This window comes from Xiphophorus couchianus, chromosome 20 (genome assembly GCF_001444195.1).
Source record: "Xiphophorus couchianus chromosome 20, X_couchianus-1.0, whole genome shotgun sequence".
Classification (NCBI taxonomy): domain Eukaryota; kingdom Metazoa; phylum Chordata; class Actinopteri; order Cyprinodontiformes; family Poeciliidae; genus Xiphophorus; species Xiphophorus couchianus.
The window spans coordinates 16097823-16118991 of NC_040247.1; the positions used below are offsets into that span (position 1 = coordinate 16097823).

Sequence of the window (21169 nt, forward strand, 5' to 3'; positions counted from 1 at the left end):
ATATCCACAACCTGCCTCTGAAAAGCAAAGTGTGTATTTTTCATTCATCCCCAAATAAACCACTATTTACTGGTGTCGGGGTGAGCGTCGCTCACTTCAAGTTTCCACTCAAGAACATCAGAGTTCATCTAAAGCACAGGTGTCAAACTCCAGTCCTCAAAGGCCACTGTCCTGCAGTCTGACAAACTAGTTGCACAGGTTAAGTAAAGTTGGTAAATACAATATAAATGTATATTTGGATTCTAGCTGCGATTTTCAGCCACTTTGTGCAAATTACCTTTCTTTTATGTTCTGTATAAATGTAGAGCAACATAAACGTTTAATGTCAATAATCATCAGTGTAACTGCAAATAATACCTTTTACTAAATAAAGCACCAAAAGACATTATGAACACAACTTACCAGTGAAGAAGTACATCGTAGACAACAAATAAATCACAACAAAGAGTGAATCAAATGGCCTTTTCCATGTCCTCCCAATTCTGTTTTAAAGACTCATAACTGTAAATATATATATATATATATACATATATATATATTTATTTATTTTTTCACTGAGAATACTCATATTTAATTACTATAATTTATTTTCTAGGTGCTGCACAGACTAGAGTTACTTTTTGGCGCCATCAAGTGGATGATCACGTTGACTTTTTTAATCACAAATTTTAATATAAGATACATTCAACAGCCTCAGTAAAGTATTTAAACCACAGCAAAAAAAACAAAATGCAGTCCAAGTTGTTCAGTATGAAAACCATTAACTTTTCAACGGCTGCAAATCTGTCTGCTCTGTTTCACATCTAGAAATGTGATTGTATTTTTATCTGTGTTTAGAAATTTAAGTATGACAAACTCAGTTTTTTTAGATCAAAAAATGTAATAGAAAAATTAAACACAAATCCTCAGTTTTTATCTCACACTAAGAGAAAAACCACTCCAGCTTCCCACACACAGGGATCTGTATGGTTCTCACAGGAAAGGCACTCTGACCGTTTCTGCCACCCACCTGCCGATTGAAATGGAAAAAATTATCTACAGTCCTGCATTGGATGAAATGCAGTGCAGTTCTGTAAAAAGCATGTGACATGGGCTCCATATTTACAGCAATAAGGAACAGAGGCAGGGATTAATTTGAGTCAGTTTCTGTAGCATCAGGATCCAGGAACTCTTATTTGTGCGTTCCAGTAACAACTTTCCAGTAAGTCTGAAGCCAACTAATAATAAAGTCATGAACATGGGATGTGTAGTCTCCAAATAATTGCTCAAAATATATTTTTTAAACTTAACGGCCACTTAAGGGCTTCTTAATATCACATAAGAGCCGACCCTTCAAGGAAATTATCAGTCTGCAAACTGAGAAAAATTCACAAATTCATACAAAAATATGTATTAAAATGTTTAATACAACTTTTTTTCTTTCATTATTGAGCGTCTTTATGCAATATGGTTGGCCTTTTTTTCCTTTACAGTGTTTTAACTTCTGTTAAATGTAACAATTTCTGTTCAGATAAAATCCAACACATAAAAAAAGTAAAACATCGATTTGAGTTATGATGCACTTAATTGTGAAGCTTAAAATAAGAATAAAACATTGTGAAATAAAAGATGAACAGCAGCTACGCAGCTAATGAAGATGAACAATGTGAATTTTCTGAAACAGTTTTTTCCATTTCACTTCTTTGACTTTTTCACCAGTCTGAAGTTTCAGAAAAGCTCTCAGGAAAACCGCCCGCTATGCAGCGACTCGAACGCCGGCCACAGCATCACAAGATAAAAGTGTGTGAAAGTTTGTTAGACTCACAGCAAAGCTTTGGGTTTAAACTTAAAATCACCTCTGCCCTTTGTGCTGACTGTCAAGTTCGGAATATATACAGTACAAGGTTATTCTTTGTTTTTCAAAAACATTTGTATCCTAAACACTTTGGCTGAAATCACATTTTTTTGGTGTTTTTCATATGTTTTTGCAAATTTCTGCAAACGTAATCAATTACAAATTTATTGATGGAACTTGACTTAATGTTGTGTTTTGATTGTTGATTCTATGTTGCATTGTGTTTCTGTGTTTGATATGATGAAAAGCACTTTGAAATGCCTTGCTGCTGAAATGTGCTATACAAATAAAATTTGATTGATTGATTGATTCTCTTAAATGTAAAGAAACAGCTCAACAGACCAGTTTATGAAGCTCCTGAAGTTTAACAATAACACAACATTTTAACTAGAGCCAAACACACCTGATGTGCGCAGCATCCACAGAAACACACAAGTACAAAGGAGTTCTGAGTAAAACAGTTTTCACAAATTATTTAGATAAAAAACAAATTTTGATATTGAGCTGACATAAATCACAGAATTAAATCTACTTGTTAAGTTTGAGATGAGAAAGTAAAATAAAATGTTTTTCTTTGATCTGCTGGGATGAATATCCAAATCTTTAACATGTTCTGTTTCTTCATTGGGTTTCTGTAACAAAAGCCTTTTGCATAACATCATCTCTGCACAAAATAGTGCAGCGTTATACAGTATAACTAATGATTATCTTCAGCGAATTAGTTTTTTCTCCATGAAAATGTGTTTCAGTGATTCTGCAGGAGGCAGTACACCCCGTCATCCCTGGTTGATGGAGGAGGTAAATCAGGGATGGTGCAGTATATGTGGTAGACGTCAGACTGGAAAATAAAAACAGCAGCAATGAGAACTATTTACATTCATAACATTTCCTGCCAAGATCAACAAACATCTTTTCTGGAGAAATGTCTCGTACATCTTCAGTTTGTGGTTTTCCGGTGGCAGGTTTCCCAGGACCTGAAAAATAAGGAAATGTAACTAACATGAGTCAATATCCGGTTTGACTGTTTATTTATTGTGTGAATCCATTATTTCTTCAAATTAAGACCGTATAAATTACATATATTCACTTCGAGATCAGTCGTTGGATGAATGTATTAAATATTTTTTAAATATCACTAAGCAGTAATAATAATAATCACGTATTTAGTGTATGTTTAAGCCTCTCAAAAGGCTTAAAAGAAAAGTCACAAATATTTCTGGTTAACATTTACATAAACTTTAAAAAACCAATCATAGAGTTTATTTTCCATTTAGGAATCGTTTTATTGCTGATGTATTTTCAGATCATTTTCAAGTGGGCATAAAAGCTAATAAACTCACCTGTAGGACGATCAGCAGCAGGTGCAGATGTGATGACGCTATAGACGCCATCTTTATCTAGTGGTAACTTTAAATATGAGGAAAAGGAAAAATGAAGAGAGAAAAATCCAAGCGAGATAATGAGATAATACTCATCATAAAATATATTTTATTTACCATCTCTGTGTTATCAGTCACTTTCATCCACACACTCTGATCTGCAACATAAATTAAACATAATTTATTATATAAGAATAACAAACATTGGTATTTCAGTACCCTACAAATATATTATTACCTTTAAGGTTGGCTTGTTTTCTGTGGAAAGATGAACAAAAACAGATATATTTAGTCAGTGTGTGCAGCAAAACAAAATATGATGTAGACTAAAAAAAGTATATTCTTAGTAAGCAAGCATTTCAGCATAAACAAAGTATAAAACCTTCTGATTTCTGAGATTAAATTTGAATTAAAAGTAAAATATTTTAGAATTTAAAGAAAAGAAAAATGACAGTCATAAATAAAACCGAGTAAATCTTCTTGACTGGAAGCAATATTGTGAAGGCCCAAAGGCAAATTAACTAATAACTTTATTTTTTCTCTGAACTATCATTAAATGATATTATAATCCCCATCAGGGTAAACAATTTGTATTAATAGAAATGATTACTACTGTGATTTTCATAGAAATAATAGGATCTCCTGCTTAATAAAACATAATTTTACCTATAATATATGTTACTAAATTACATCATAGGTAAAAATAAAACAAACAGAAAACAAAGCTGGTAGATTTGTCAGAGTAGACTGACGTTTAGCTCTGTAACCTCTAAGGATTATATAGTGCAAATAATATGTTGAGAAAAATGACAGAACAATGTAGTCAAGACAAACACATGGTGTTCAGTCAGGAAAAAGAGTAACGCAAGTTTCATATTTGACTCAAAGTTCAATTTCAGGCTGAATCTTGTGTTGAGTTGATTCTTTTCCCAGGCTGACATTAACATCAGACACCAGATGGCTGCTGGTTTGAAATCTGTGTGTGGAAATCTTTATATAGACAGGATGTTGAATTAATTTCACACTACTAAAGCAGCTGGTGGTCCCATGAGTTACAGAAAGGACCTTTATTCCCACGGCCCCCCAAAATGTCTGTATGTTAATCATTTAAATGTTTCATTTAAAGTTTAATTTAATCAACATGCATGAAACTTTTTTCACCATTTAACACATTCATGCCCAGCTGTCAGTGAGCGTTCATTTATAAGAACCTGATGAGAACAAGAAAGTCTTACCTGTTGTGCAAACCTTTTCCTGAGAAACAAGAAGCAGATTGACTCAGATTATTTTGTTCCACTAGTAAAACAAGGATAACTAGCAATTTACACTCTATGACTCATGGCTTATACTTATGTTTTTATGCTGCCATGCATCTCTAAATTAATATCTAAAACCTTTGTATTCGCTGCATAAAACCAGAAACCTAACATTGCTATAAATAGTTAGTTGACATTTAAAAATAACTTCTGCACACTATCCATATCCTCCTTTCACGGTAGTCATGGTAGCTGTAAGTGGTCAGATTTTTTTGAAAATTATTTAGAAACTCAGCTGGGTGTTAGTTTCTCACCAGTTCTTCTTTTGGCTATGAGACACGCTGCCACCACCAGAATGGAAACCACAATCACTCCACCCACCACCGCTGCTGCAATTGCCAATATCCTCGTATCTGTTTAAAGGTCATCAACAAGTTTCACTTCGGCTTTCTCACAAGAATCACTGCGTTGCTGCAACACTCAACTAGATGCATTCATCCTTCATATCTCAAAAATCTGTCTTCAAAAATTTAAGTATTAGGATTTTTATCAATTTCACGAGCAAAAATACTGTATGGATTTTAATTAATGGTATAATTTGAAAAACACAGTGTTGTTTGGACTTTAATGCACAGTGATGCATTCAGCGGAAACATTTAGAAACTTCAAGATTCGTCTTTAGAATCTAGTGGTTAGTGTTTCGGTAAACACTAACCACTTTAGTTTAAACATCTTGCTGCAGGATGGACAATATGAAACAGCTGTACTTTAAAATATAAAAAAGTTAAATGACAATTAAAACACCGATAGTGAAATTGGAGTCTCACCTTTGAATATAAAATTCACATTTGTCGTTCTTTGAGATGTGGAAGTAACAGTTGAAGAAGCTAAAACAAACACGAAATGAAATAAATGTTTTAGTGAAATATACATAAAGTTTGTTTTGTGCAAACATTTTATGAATAGATATTTCTTCCTATTTTGTAACTTTATGGGGAAAAACAGTTATTTGGTCCATCAAAAGTCCTATTTAAAATAATTAAAGTACTAAAGAATATAAACAGTTTTTACTTTCTTACATTAAATAAAGCTATACTTTTTCTGTTTTTGTTGAGAACATCAGATTTATTTCTGGTAAGTTAATATTTATATTGTTCTGACTAAATCTCAGAATAAAATAAAATGTTTTTAGTTACCTTTATCAAATTCAAAGGTTTCATACAAAGAGAACCGTGGACCGCTACAAATCTTATTCATTCTTTATTGCAATTTCCAGAGCTGAAAGTGCCGCATTAATTTGTTCAAGAAACAATAAACAACTCATGAATATTCAGGCATCATGGAGTCCAGGAACAAGACAAGTTTTGTGTTTTAGTGCAAAATGTGTGAGGTCTTGAGCCTTTCCATCTTTCAGTTACAGCTTCGAGACTTTTGGCGTGTCTTTCTACCAACTTTGCACGTTTGAAAACTGAAATTTTCATTTATTCTTCATTGTTAAACAGCTCAAATCCAAACAGATTGAATGGAGAGCATCTGTGAAAAGATTATGTGAAGTAAAACTGAATGAAAGTAAATTTGTCCAAGGGACCAGTTAGTTCTGGTTTTGTCCAGAGCTAACTAGAAAACAATATGGCCCCTGACCATAGCACCTTCCTCCACACTGTGTCATATTCCCTACTTGGTTTGTAGTGAACTGCAAACAGTAAACTGTGGCATCTAGTTAGTGTAGCCAAGGCCATTGGTCACACCATATTTTATTTAGGGGTATTAGTGTATTGGGGACTAAATAGAAATGCACAGTCATGTATTGTTTTCCTGCCTCTCCACAGTTCTGGACCATTTTGTGTTGATATTATTTACTTTGTAGAGGGAGAGAAAGCGGTTCAGACCTTTTTGTCAGAGTAAAACGCAACAGAGAAAAAAATCTAATTACACAAATAGCATGTTTTTATGCATATTTTCAGAATATAATCTGAATTTTATTTCTGATTAATGCAATAATAGATTTTCCTACCTGGTGTAGAAGTGGTCTTACTCTTTGTCAGCTCTGTGGCACCTAAACATTAAAAAAAACATGAAACTATCACAATGTTCTGGGTCACTGCTGTTATTCTGGTATATTAGATTAGATTAGAATAGAATAGAATAGAATAGAATAGAATAGAATTCAACTTTATTGTCATTGCACTGTCACAAGTACTAGCAACGAGATGTAGTTTGCATCTATCCAGAAGTGCTCTACGAGATATAAATATTTATTTACAGATGTACAAGACTATGTATGTATGGACTATATTCACTTCACACCTGTGGTGAAAACTGTGACAATTGTTGAAGGGATTGATTCTATTGGGGAAATAAAAGGAAGTTGATTTGTGAAACCAGATCTAAACTTATCTCAACTAATTTTCAAGAAACATGAAAAGTGCTAAAGGTGATTGAAAATAAGTTTTATAGGTAGAATAATTTTCAAAAATCGAGCTAACCTGAGAAGTAAGAACAAAATAAGAGTAAATCTTGAGCTGCTCAAATGACACAATTGCAAATTGTAAAACCAACACATTGAGATGTTGACATTATTTCAGAGAGACCAAGGCAATAACTTTTTTGTATTTCATTTTTACCCTGGACGGGCAAAGCAGCGTCTGATGAACCTTTGGTCTTCATTAATTCTCCTTCCACATGACCTAAAATTAGAAAACAGATTTTCAGTCAGTCAAATAAATAAATGAAAGTTACACTTAACAGACAAAGCTTTTTTAACACAAACAAGAAAAGGGAACAAAAAATTATTTCTTAATTTCTGCACCTGTTAGTCAACGGGATATTTTAGACAGAAAGGAAACATTTGTTATGTTTATTTCAATACGCCTGAAGCTAAAAGTGCAACCCATTAAATGTTTATTTATTGTTAATCTAATGAATAATTTCTGGACTGTACTTATTCGCACAACTATTTTTTTAGATATATTCTGTGTTTTTTAATGTTATTTTACACAAGTTTACATTAAATTGTAAATCAAAAGATGCTTCTCTGTCATTTTATAAATTATGTAGTCTTAAAGTAAAAACTAGTGTTTATTCTGCTGTCATCCAAACTACAACATTTACTGTTAAATAACTAATATTAGATCGTCATTCAATGTCCGGAGTAAATAATCTGGCAAATTTTTAAAAAATTTTTAGCAGTTTATAACAGAGGTATAAATGGCATTTGATGCAATAAAAAAGGTTTAACAAACAAAGATAGTTTTAATTTCAACAATTGCTATAAATTCTAAAGCTTTATTTAATTATTGCTGCTTTTTTGGTGACTTTTTTTTCCCACATTGCCTCTGATCTTTGATTAAGCTGTTTAAAAGTTGCTTTACTATACTGTTTACTCCTGCTGAAAACTAAAACATTGGGATGCTGATACTATGACCTCAGTAGAGAAAGAAAGACAACAACATTTTTCTAAAGTATATTTCATCTTTACCCTGGATGGGAAAAACAGCATTCGATGAGCTTGTGGTCTTCATAAATCTTGTTGGTGTTTTCCTGATCTCAGTTAAATCTCCTTCCACAATACCTACAATTAGAAAACAGATTTTCATTCAGTTTCCAGTGCAGCTAAATGATGAATCTTTATGCTATTTTCATGAAACTGATTAAAATGTACTGATGCTTACTTCAGGATTTTTCACAGTTCATTGAAAGGTTATTTGTATTTGTCATGTAGTTTATAAATAAATGGTAAATATTACTGGATTCACCAATCAGGAACAACATTATTAGCATCAAGGAGAAATACAAACAAAACATTTTTATTTTTTACATTATTGTAGTTGCTGGTGTTATGCAAGAAGTGAACATTTTATTAAAACGATTTATTAAAATCAGGTAAAATGGGCAGACAAATTGTTATGACCAAACAGATGAGTTACTGTAGCTCAGATTATTTTTTAAATTAATGCTGGTTCTGACAGGAAGCTGTGACAAAATCACAATAGTTTGTTGTGAGGGTACACTATTTTAGTGTACCTGAAACTTGATTTATTAAAATCAGGTAAAATGGGCTGACAGATTGTTATGACCAAACAGATGAAGAGAAATGTTGCTGCACACAAGATGCCACCCAGAGCCAGTCCTGATCCAATGCTCCATAAAAGCATCTCAGCAGAGGGAGACGGGGCTGCTGTCCAGTTTCTACCTGCTGCTACAGAGAAGTTTGGTATAATTATCATAATGTTAAGAGAAACACTTATGATACTCTTTGTCAGCTCTGCTATACTTAAACAAAAAATATGCATCACAATGTTCTGGGTTACTGCTAATGTTCTTGGAATATTTCACCGTACCTGTGGTGAAAACTGTCACTGTTGTTTGGGTGAATGATTCTGACAATGAGAAAGATTAAATAAGGAAAAAAATTTTACAAGATACACTTTTTATTTCAATGATCTCTATAAACTCTTAACTAATATTTTGTTCTATGGTTATTTCTCTTATTCCCACTATGGCATTGACCTTAAAGTGAACTCCATCGAGAGGAAATTGCTTTACTAGACTGGTTACTCCTGCAGCCAAGATATTGGGATGTTGAGATTATGATCACAATAAGACAGTTTTCTAAACAAATAACAGTTTTCTTTAAACACATGTCATCATTACCCTGGATGGGCAAAGCAGCGTCTGATGAACCTTCGGTCTTCGTTAATTCTCCTTCCACATGACCTAAAATTAGAAAACAGATTTTCAGTCAGTCAAATAAATAAATAAAAGTTACACCAGACAGACAAGACTTTTTTAGCACAGACAAAAAGGGAACAAAAGATTATTTCTTAATTTCTGCACCTGTTGGTCAACGGGATATTTTAGACAGAAAGGAAACATTTATTAATTTCATTTCAATACCACTGAAGCTAAAAGGGCAACCCATTAAATGTTTATTTGTTGTTAATCTAATGAATAATTTCTGGACTGGATTTATTCGAACTATTTTTTTAGATATATTTTGTGTTTTGTTTTTTAATGTTATTTTACACAAGTTTACATTAAATTGCAAAGCAAAAGATGCTTCTCTGTCATTTACGTTTTTTTATTAAGCAAAATCTAAAACATCACATTTGCATACTTTGCATTTTTCAGATTAAAACACAATAAATCCCGTTAAAATAGGTTTGTTTATACACATTTTCACAACATAGTCTCAGTGTTATGGCTGATTATTACACATTAGTACATTTTCCTACCTGACTTAGTAGAAGTGGAAATACTGGAGATACTTGTTGTCAGCTTTGTCGTACCTAAAAATAATATAAAAAATTCACAATGTTCTGGGTCACTGCTGTTATTCTTGTCATTTTTTACCATACCTGTGGTCAAAACTGTGACAGTGTCATAAGTTGGTGGTGTGAGGTGGTGAGGCAGACGCGATGGAACCAAGTATAGCAGGAAAATTATATTTTAATGATGAAAATAGTCCAACATAATCCACAAAACCAGGCAGCACGACTGAGCGGAAGCCAGGGCTCAACGACGGTGGCAACAGATTAAACGAATGGACAACACGAAGGACTGAGCGCACATTAGACAAGGACCCGAGGACGAACAAGGAACACAGGTGGAGTTAAATACACACAGGGTAATCAAGGAAACGAGACACACCAGGGAACAATCAAGGGGAGGACAGGACAGCACGGCGATTCAGAGACAGAAAACTCTAAATAAATACACAGAAAAACTCGGAACATGACAGACAGTTCTTTGGGTGACTGATTTTGTTGAGGAAATAAACAGAAGTTGACATTATACATAAGCCAGCAATCGTTCTGCTTTCATCCAAACTACATTTAGCATTAAACAACCAGAGTAACCAGACTAGTCCAGAGTAAATAATGTGGTGGATTTTCATAATATTTTTATTAGTCCATAACACAGGTATAAAGTGCATTTGATGCCATAGAAAAGGTTTGACAAATGGAGAGAATTTTTATTTCAATGATTCCTATAACTTCTGGAACACTACGTAGTTTTTGGTGACTTTTCTTTTTCCCACTTTGCCACTGATCTTTGATTAAGCTGTTTAAAAGTTGCTTTACTATATTGTTTACTCCTGCTGAAAACTAAAACATTGGGATGCTGATACTATGACCTCAGTAGAGAAAGAAAGACAACAACATTTTTCTAAAGTATATTTCATCTTTACCCTGGATGGGAAAAACAGCATTCGATGAGCTTGTGGTCTTCATAAATCTTGTTGGTGTTTTCCTGATCTCAGTTAAATCTCCTTCCACAATACCTACAATTAGAAAACAGATTTTCATTCAGTTTCCAGTGCAGCTAAATGATGAATCTTTATGCTATTTTCATAAAACTGATTAAAATGTACTTATGCTTACTTCAGGATTTTTTCACAGTTCATTGAAAGGTTATTTGTATTTGTCATGTAAATAAATGGTAAATATTACTGGATTCACCAATCAGGAACAACATTATTATCATCAACGAGAAATACGAACAAAACATTTTTATTTTTTCATTATTGTAGTTGCTGGTGTTATGCAAGAAGTGAACATTTTATTAAAACGATTTATTAAAATCAGGTAAAATGGGCAGACAAATTGTTATGACCAAACAGATGAGTTACTGTAGCTCAGATTATTTTAGAAATTAATCCTGGTTCTGACAGGAAGCTGTGACAAAATCACATTACTTTGTTGTGAGGGTACACTATTTTAGCACTCTGATAAAAATCTAAAAAGACAAAAGAAGGTTACAGGAGAAACCCAACAAGATTGAGGTGATGACTCAAAATTCAGCAGATCATTTAATCCATTGTTCTGGAGAAAGAAGTTTGATCCTGGAGGCTCAACTTCATGTCTTAAAGGACTTAAATGATCTTCTGCCTACATCTTTCTGCCAGATATCACACCAAACATTTGAGGGTCCATGGCTTATTTAAAAACAAAAGGGACGAATGAACCAAAAAATATGTGTTTTTGTTTGACTCACCGGTTAATCTGTATGGATCACTACGAGGTGACAAAGATTTCCCATCTCTTTCCAATCTATAATCACAACTGACCTCCTTCTGTTCAACCAAACCTAGATGTCTCAATAATTCATTTTCTTGAATCTCAGTCCAGCAGAACCACTGGTTGGTACTTGATCTGGTTTTTGATATTATTATTGTTGTTGTTGCTGGATGACTTGATTCTCCAAAGTACAGATTACATGTTGTATCTTGTTTCACAGATCCAGGCAGAGAGCAGGTGAAGAAAGCAGACTGGCCCTTACGATAGTTTACACTCAGTTGTGGCTTAAGACCTAAAGAGGAAGTAATGAGCGTCAAAAAGCAAAGTAAATTATGTTATATGTTGTGTCATTGAAACAGAGTTAATGATTAGATTACAGCTATGAAATCACAGAGCTAAACTTAAATGTGAAGTTGAAGCAGCACTTACTTATAGTAATATGGGACACATCACTGTGGGGAGATGGAGAATTTACAGCTTCATATTTTACAGTATAGAAACATCTCACTTCAGCCACAGAGGGTAAACTTTGTTTTCTCATCCACAGCAGCTCAGTTCCTGTAAACGTCTTTATGCAGGGAAAAGGTGCCTCAGTTCCTCTATTCACATAGAAATAACACTGATGCACAGAAACATGAGCTGGAGCCCGACAGCTTAATGTGACTGAATCTGTGTCTTTGATTAATGATGAATCCACTGTTAGTTTAGCCTGAGGAAGAGCTGAAATAAAAACAAAGGATCAAATGTTTAGCTACTATATGGATAATATGAAATTTTCTTATGAGAAATTTTTCTTTAATCTGTAATAAAATGAAACATGTTGGATTGGATTTAACCGTTGACGAGAACTGAAACAAGCATAAGAATAGATAAATAAATCAATGAACAGTAACAATTAAAACAGTGAAACAACGACAGAGTAAAGTCAACATAACATGTCTGAAAAGGAGCATGGACATTTCAAAAGGAGGTTGTTTTATTAAACCTTGTTTAAGATATTTAATCATTTTTTAAAAAAAGCAATAACACAACTGGACATAAGAAACATCAGAAACTGACCTTGTACTTGCAACTCTTGAAAGGAACCTGTTTGAAAGAAAGTTTAATAAAATACTTACTTGCATAAATTGAAAGACTGTAAAGTTACACTGAAGTGGGGCATTTTAATAAAAAAAGAACAATTTGTACAAATATTTTCATTTGCAAACTGCAGCATAATCTACACAACTAAAGCACTCAGCCCATATGACCCAATCAAATTAAGTGTTGTGAATGTCTATATTTATCAGTAAAAACTCACATCCATGTGGAGAGAATGTAGGAAAATTAACTTACCCAAAAGAACAATAAAAACTAGACATCCTGTCATGGTGAAACCAACATAAACTGATCACAACCCTGCAGAGAAGATGAGTGTCTGACTGCATGAAGTCAGAGACTTATTCTGTTCACTACTTGCAGGAAAACCACAGAGAGCATCAACATGACTCAGTGGTACAACTCACAATCACCCACAACTTGTTCAACCTTTAAGAAACTTCCAGCGTGTTTGATTAAGTCTAAATGTTCAGAGTCACTTATGTTTCCTTACGTCTGTACAAAGTATCTTCACTTTTACTTTCTTAATGTATTTCTCAGCTATGCAGTTTCTCTGTTTCATCTTCTTCAAAGTTAGCATTGTTCCTGAGTTTAACCACCTCCCACGTTGCCATGGTGATCATGCATGTTCACAGTCTGCTATAATTAACCCCACTGTGACCCCAAACACAACTAAGCCGGTGGAGAAAGAAGGTTGGCTTTTGTTTATTATTTTTATTAAGGCTGACTTGATTATTAATACACATTTCTTACTCAATTAAGGGCAAAATTATTCATACACCAAACCTGGGTTGAATGTAGCATTTTAATTTTAGTAATAAATGTTTTTATGCATAAAGTAATATTAAGGTCAGAGTCCTGCCTCAAATATGAGAGAGGATCAGTAGAGGGACCTAAAGATTAGGGTGATGGCAAAGAGGCGTTCTAGTCACAAAGACTAATCATTAATAGACCGGTGGAAACAATCAGGGAGATCAATAATTATTCCAGTAACAAAAAGTTTTCTGTTGATTCATGAGTATGAAAGAAATTATTTTAACACAACATTTTTAACAAGTAACTAAAAACCGATTTTTACTTGTTCAAAGTTTCTGCTCATTTTATTTTACTTTATAATAATTTTAGGAATGTCTGACTCTTCAGAAATAATGTTTTAATTTAGTAAGATTCATTTTAAATCGGGCAGTATGAATAATGTGAGGGTATTAATGTAGCTTTCAACCTGCTTCTTTCAGAAATCAACCAGAGTCCATAATATGATCTGAGTATAAATTCAGCTTTTCCATGAATATCTGAGGTTTATTATAAATCATTAGTAAACAAACGGCATAATGGAGACCAAGGAACCCGGCCGATAGGTGAAGGAGAATCTGTAATGTCTGGAAATGGAAAGAGTACAGCACGGGTACCAAGACACAGCGGTCCAAAACTGACATGCTGGAAAAGAAGCACATTACTCAGAAAAGGCTCATAATGACTCTGGATGAGCTGCAAAGACCAACAGCTCAGTTAGAGAAACATTACGACACGATAACTATGAATTGTTCACTCCACAAGTCAGACTTTCACAGAACAGCAGCAAGAAGAAAACCTGAAATATTTTCTCTTCAATTTTACCACAATAAAGCCAGGAAACGCAGCAAGATGTAGAAAAAAGCTCCAATTTGGCCTTTTTTTAGCCAACATGCAACATTGTTTTGTGTGAAAGGAAACCACTGAACAGCACCTTGCCACTCCTTTTTGTGGTGGCAGCAGCATCATTATGTGGGGATGTTTTTTTCTCAGCAGAGATATGGAAACCGGTCAGAGTTGATGAAAAGTTAAGTGATGTTAAATCAAGAGCAAGAAAACAAACCCAGTAGAGGCGTCAAAAGATCTATTTGAGATTAATTTGGAGGTTCATCTTCTACCTAAACATACAACCAGAACTGCAACGGAAAGTTTTACAATGAATCAAGTTAATGTGTTAAAACAGCCTAGTTAAAGTCTGGACTTAAATCCAGCTAAGAATTTGTGGCAAGACTTAAAACAAACCAGAAGTTCAGAAGAAGCAATAAAAATGTTGTTTTGTTCTTCAGACAATCCCCCCAAAAACATGTCAAATTAAAACTGTCTATATTTTTATTTCAGATTTTTATTTACAAAACATTTTGAGAGTCATGTATCATTTTCATTATGTGCTACTGTGTTCTCCATTATTACAGAAAATACACTGACATTTGTGGTGGTAAAATGACACAATGTGAAAAACATTTAAGGGATATAAATATTTTAGCAAGGCACTGGAACTAGATTGTTTCATGATCTTGGAAAGTTAACCTGCCACAAAGCAGAAAAGGTTTAAATAGAGAGAAATCCAGTTAACAGTTAATACAAAGTTCTGTAAAATTACTTTGTTTTGTCTCTATATCAGCCTAATAAAATGCTTAAGAGACTCATGAAGATCATTTTTGAGCTAAAACGTTGGCATATTTAAAGCTGAAAGAAATTAGCAGATGGCTGTAAATTAAACAGAGTGAAAATAATTGAAATGTAAGATTCAATAAAAAAAAAAAAAGAACAGTTGTTTTTGAAATGCTGCATTCATGGTGTCTCACAGCTGATGTATCATCACTCTGTAAAAAATAAAACACAGTTAGCATTAGCATTATAAAAAATCACATTTATTGCCTTACTAGTTAGAGTTACTAGTTAGAGAAAGCTTTTTAATTCATCAAATAAAGGCTGATTGTGTTTGATCTGCTCAGTTGTTCACATTTCATGTTTACTTTCATAAGATGTGCACACGTTGTCATGGTGACACTTTCTAACCTGCTCAGTTTGAAAATGATGTAAATGGATCTAATTTCCTTTGCAGTAACATAACAAATCCTGAATGTCAAATCATGATTCAGTTAAAATAAATACAGTTTTAGAAAAAACTCACCAAGTATCAGTTTTGTAATCATAATAGATGACAGTGTTGTAGGTTTCATCACAATCAGCCTGCAGATGGTCAAACATTATGTTAAACAAAATAGTCAGAATAGTTTTAATCCGATACAGAACAATCACACTAGTTCAGTGATATAAACACAGATAATCAGTAACTCACCGTAATTATCCCAGCCGCTGCAAGGAAACTGAAACCCAATTTAAAGTTAGGAGAGTTTGTTTTTGTTAGATAAGGAAAATCTCAACAAGAAAATATATTTATGAAATAATATTCTATTTGTTCTTATGGTGATACATCTGATATTTTATTTATATTTTAATCCTGATCTTTGCTAATAAATGAAACCAACTTAATCCTTTAGGACTTATTGCCGTGACAAGATTCTGACTAATTCTGCTAATTCTTTGCAAAGTTTTATTTGACACATTTGTATTCTGCTAAATCTTTGATTGTTCACTACTGCTCAAATTTATGAAAAACTTTAAGCTTTTCAACTTCTCCTGTTTTCAGATTGTATGGATTTTATTATAACCTCCAACTAACTTGAAACGTCAGCAAATGTATATTTACCATTTGTCAAAGCAGGTAAACAACATTTTCTAACATTTTTTACAGTAATATTTCTCGTCACTCATTTTAAACATTTGTATAATACAAAAAGAAAAAACATCTCCCTGCAATAATGACACACAGCACACTAAGTAGCAATATAAGAATATTTAAGTAAAAAAGTCTTTATCATAATAATTTTTTTAATGAAATGTATATTTGAACAATGTGAGACAATATTAAGAAATCTGATATTTTTATTACAACAAAATAAATACTGAAAAGAGTGAAAGCAAAGCAAAAATCTTCCTTGTACTAACAAAAACCCATATAGCATAGTTAAATTTGAATAAATCTAGTTTTCTTACCTCCTGGTTTTCTGTTTCTCTGTAAGCAAGGAAAAGAAACAAAGTGAACCTGCTTGTATTAAGATGGTATAATTAGTTAATGACTTCTGAAATGTTTTCTACAATCATGGCAAGATTATAGTCAAAGGTACATAAAAAATCAATACAGCTAAATAGTAATTTGATTCTCACCAGTTTTGCAGAGACTGAAGAGAAATGTTGCTGCACACAAGATGCCACCCAGAGCCAGTCCTGATCCAATGCTCCATAAAAGCATCTCAGCAGAGGGAGACGGGGCTGCTGTCCAGTTTCTACCTGCTGCTACAGGGAAGTTTGGTATAATTACCATAATGTTAAGAGAAACACTTATGATACTCTTTGTCAGCTCTGCTATACTTAAACAAAAAATATGCATCACAATGTTCTGGGTTACTGCTAATGTTCTTGGAATATTTCACCGTACCTGTGGTGAAAACTGTCACTGTTGTTTGGGTGAATGATTCTGACAATGAAAAAGATTAAATAAGTAAAAAATTTTACAAGATACACTTTTTATTTCAATGATCTCTATAAACTCTTAACTAATATTTTGTTCTATGGTTATTTCTCTTATTCCCACTATGGCATTGACCATAAAGTGAACTCCATCGAGAGGAAATTGCTTTACTAGACTGGTTACTCCTGCAGCCAAGATATTGGGATGTTGAGATTATGATCACAATAAGACAGTTTTCTAAACAAATAACAGTTTTCTTTAAACACATGTCATCATTACCCTGGATGGGCAAAGCAGCGTCTGATGAACCTTCGGTCTTTGTAGATCTTGTTGGTATTTTGCTGATCTCAGTTAATTCTCCTTCCACGTGACCTAAAAATAGAAAACAGATTTTCAGTCAGTCAAATAAATAAATAAAAGTAACACCAGACAGACAAGGCTTGCTTAGCACAGACAAGAAAAGGGAACAAAAGATTATTTCTTAATTTCTGCACCTGTTGGTCAACCGGATATTTTAGACAGAAAGGAAACATTTGTTAATTTTATTTCACTACGACTGAAGCGAAAAGTGCAACCCCTTAAATGTTTATTTGTTGTTAACCTAATGAATAATTTCTGGACTGTACTTATTCAAACAACTATTTTTGTAGATATATTCTGTGTTATGTTTTTTATTGTTATTTTACACCAGTTTACATTCAATTGCAGATAAAAAAATGCTTCTCTGTCATTTTATAAATTATATAATCCTTAAAGTTAAATCTAAAACATCACATTTACATACTTTGCATTTTTCAGATTAAACACAATAAATAGGTTTGTTTATGAATATTTTCACAATATAGTCTCAGTGTTATGGCTGATTATTACACATTAGTACATTTTCCTACCTGATTTAGTAGAAGTGGAAATACTGGAGATACTCGTTGTCAGCTTTGTTGTACCTAAAAATAATATAAAAAATTCACAATGTTCTGGGTCACTGCTGTTATTCTTGTCATTTTTCACCATACCTGTGGTCAAAACTGTGACAGTTCTTTGGGTGACTGATTTTGTTGAGGAAATAAACAGAAGTTGATATCATACATAAGCCAGCAATCGTTCTGCTTTCATCCAAATTACATTTAGCATTAAACAACCAGAGTAACCAGACTAGTCCAGAGTAAATAATGTGGTGGATTTTCATAATATTTTTATTAGTCTATAACAGAGGTATTAAGCACATTTGATGCCATAGAAAAGGTTTGAAAAATGGAGAGAATTTATATTTCAATGATTCCTATAACTTCTGGAACACTATGTAGTTTTGGTGACTTTTCTTTTTCCCACTTTGCCACTGATCTTTGATTAAGCCGTTTAAAAGTTGCTTTACTAGACTGTTTACTAATTTTGAAAACTAAAACATTGGGATGCTGATACTATGACCTCAGTAGAGAAAGAAAGACAACAACATTTTTCTAAAGTATATTTCATCTTTACCCTGGATGGGAAAAACAGCATTCGATGAGCTTGTGGTCTTCATAAATCTTGTTGGTGTTTTCCTGATCTCAGTTAAATCTCCTTCCACAATACCTACAATTAGAAAACAGATTTTCATTCAGTTTCCAGTGCAGCTAAATGATGAATCTTTATGCTATTTTCATAAAACTGATTAAAATGTACTTATGCTTACTTCAGGATTTTTTCACAGTTCATTGAAAGGTTATTTGTATTTGTCATGTAGTTTATAAATAAATGGTAAATATTACTGGATTGACCAATCAGGAACAACATTATTAGCATCAACGAGAAATACAAACAAAACATTTTTATTTTTTACATTATTGTAGTTGCTGGTGTTATGCAAGAAGTGAACATTTTATCCCTGAAACTTGATTGACAGATTGTTATTACCAAACAGATGAGTTACTGTAGCTCAGATTATTTTAGAAATTAATCCTGGTTCTGACAGGAAGCTGTGACAAAATCACATTACTTTGTTGTGAGGGTACACTGTTTTAGCACCCTGATAAAAATCTAAAAAGACAAAAGAAGGTTACAGGAGAAACCCAACAAGATTGAGGTGATGACTCAAAATTCAGCAGATCATTTAATCCATTGTTCTGGAGAAAGAAGTTTGATCCTGGAGGCTCAACTTCACTTCTTAAATTACTTAAATGATCTTCTGCCTACATCTTTCTCCCAGATATCACACCAAACATTTGAGGGTCCATGGCTTATTTAAAAACTAAAGGGACATAGGAACCAAAGAATTAGTTTTTGTTTGACTCACCGGTTAATCTGTATGGATCACTACGAGGTGACAAAGATTTCCCATCTCTTTCCAATCTATAATCACAGCTGACCTCCTTCTGTTCAACCAAACCTAGATGTCTCAATAATTCATTTTCTTGAATCTCAGTCCAGCAGAACCACTGGTTGGTACTTGATCTGGTTTTTGATATTATTATTGTTGCTGCTGCTGGATGACTTGATTCTCCAAAGTACAGATTACATGTTGTATCTTGTTTCACAGATCCAGGCAGAGAGCAGGTGAAGAAAGCAGACTGGCCCTTACGATAGTTTACAGTTATTTGTGGTTTCAGACCTAAAGAGGAAGTAATTAGTGTCAACAGGCAAAATAAAATATGTTATATGTTGTGTCATAGAAATAGAGCTAATAATTCGATTCCAGCTGTCAGGTCTAAATACCTATTAAACAAACACAGGAAAGACAAGAGAGTTAAATTCTTTTTGTACTCGCGAGGAGAGCAGACAGAGAGGTGCTTTCAGTTACAAATCTCCGACTGCTCTGAAAACACATCTCTCGCTCCTCTGTTTTATTACTTTCAGAATCCCTATCACAGAGAGCACTGCAACTCTAAGGGATGGGGTCAAAGCATTTTAGTTGCAGTGCTAAATGACAATCACTAACTAAACACATGTTATCTATAATCTAATTCCTTCTTGCTCCGGTAGAGTAACAGACAAGCCGGCGTCGAGTAAGACAAGTTGTATATCACACAGAAGAGCAAAGTTTATTGCCGGCCATAAACTCTGCCAAAAGAGTTGTCTCCGCTGTCTCCGCTATCTCCGCTATCTCCCAGGAAGGAATCATAATTATTCAACACACAGAGACATTACTTAGAATAGAAGAAAAAGAGAAAAAGCATATAATTAAACATTATCTAAGTGTTACTACAAGGCTACATGATACAACGAATATTTGATAATTACTAAAAATACAATTTATCCAACACCAGCCATGAAGTCACAGAGCTAAACTTAAATGTGAAGTTGAAGCCGCACTTACTTATAGTAATATGGGACACATCACTGTGGGGAGATGGAGAATTTACAGCTTCATATTTTACAGTATAGAAACATCTCACTTCAGCCACAGAGGGTAAACTTTGCTTTGACATCCACAGCAGCTCAGTTCCTGTAAACGTCTTTATGCAGGGAAAAGGTGCCTCAGTTCCTCTATTCACATAGAAATAACACTGATGCACAGAAACATGAGCTGGAGCCCGACAGCTTAATGTGACTGAATCTGTGTCTTTGATTAATGATGAATCCACTGTTAGTTTAGCCTGAGGAAGAGCTGAAATAAAAACAAAGGATCAAATGTTTAGTTGTTATATGGATAATATGAAATTTTCTTATGAGAAATTTGTCTTTAATCTGTAATAAAATGAAACATGTTGGATTGGACGTAACCATTCACTTTGGACATGAAACAAACAATAGTTGCTAAATAAATGTTATAACAATATTAAAGGAAAATTACATGAATGTAAATGTGTTTTTACCAAACTATGCTTAAGCTTCTCAGTTAGTCCAATTTTACATTGTGCTAAATATCAGGCAGTAACATAGCATATAATAAATCTTAGGTGACAGAAATCAGTAACTTACCTTGTACTTGCAACTCATCAAAAGCACCTGTAGGCAACATGTTGTTTTTTAAAATCATTTATATAAACTGAATTATAATTGAATGTAAAATTTTAGTCAGAAAAAGTTATAATTCATGTAAATAGTTTTGATTCAAAATTGTACTTCCTTCTCAGATTAAGCTACTCAACTGAGCCTTACAGTGACAAAACAAATAATTGTTTTAAAATATTAAATTGTTTCATCAGTAGTAATTTGCAATCATGTTGAATGAATAACAATTAACTTACCCAACAGGATGAGAAAAACCAGGAGTCCCGTCATAATGCAGAGAGTCACCGTTCATAACCTGAGAGAAGCTAAAGAGCGTCGGCATACAG

The 21169-nt window shown here is 33.4% G+C and overlaps 1 protein-coding gene across 3 annotated transcripts; it reads right to left on the bottom strand.

The window, feature by feature from the left end:
* Nucleotides 1-2183: 2183 nt before the first annotated feature.
* LOC114135688 (uncharacterized) lies at nucleotides 2184-20515 on the bottom strand. 3 transcript variants are annotated; one of them, XM_028003189.1, is made up of 17 exons: nucleotides 12824-12951; nucleotides 12548-12574; nucleotides 11918-12208; nucleotides 11466-11780; nucleotides 10660-10752; nucleotides 9704-9757; nucleotides 9123-9185; nucleotides 8810-8848; nucleotides 6484-6525; nucleotides 5297-5356; nucleotides 4784-4882; nucleotides 4449-4467; nucleotides 3452-3471; nucleotides 3331-3371; nucleotides 3175-3241; nucleotides 2768-2808; nucleotides 2184-2672 (listed from the first exon to the last, which is right to left on the bottom strand). In XM_028003189.1, the coding sequence occupies exons 1-17, from the start codon at nucleotides 12855-12857 to the stop codon at nucleotides 2580-2582; spliced, it is 1398 nt and encodes a 465-aa protein (XP_027858990.1). In that variant the 5' UTR covers nucleotides 12858-12951; the 3' UTR covers nucleotides 2184-2579. The 3 variants fall into 3 exon arrangements, with proteins under 3 accessions (XP_027858990.1, XP_027858992.1, XP_027858991.1); XM_028003191.1 differs by lacking the exons at nucleotides 8810-8848; nucleotides 9123-9185; nucleotides 9704-9757; ... (3 more) ...; nucleotides 12548-12574; nucleotides 12824-12951 and adding exons at nucleotides 6777-6815; nucleotides 17193-17285; nucleotides 17804-17857; ... (2 more) ...; nucleotides 19186-19500; nucleotides 20206-20515; XM_028003190.1 differs by lacking the exons at nucleotides 9123-9185; nucleotides 9704-9757 and having other exon boundaries at nucleotides 12824-12946.
* Nucleotides 20516-21169: the final 654 nt, after the last annotated feature.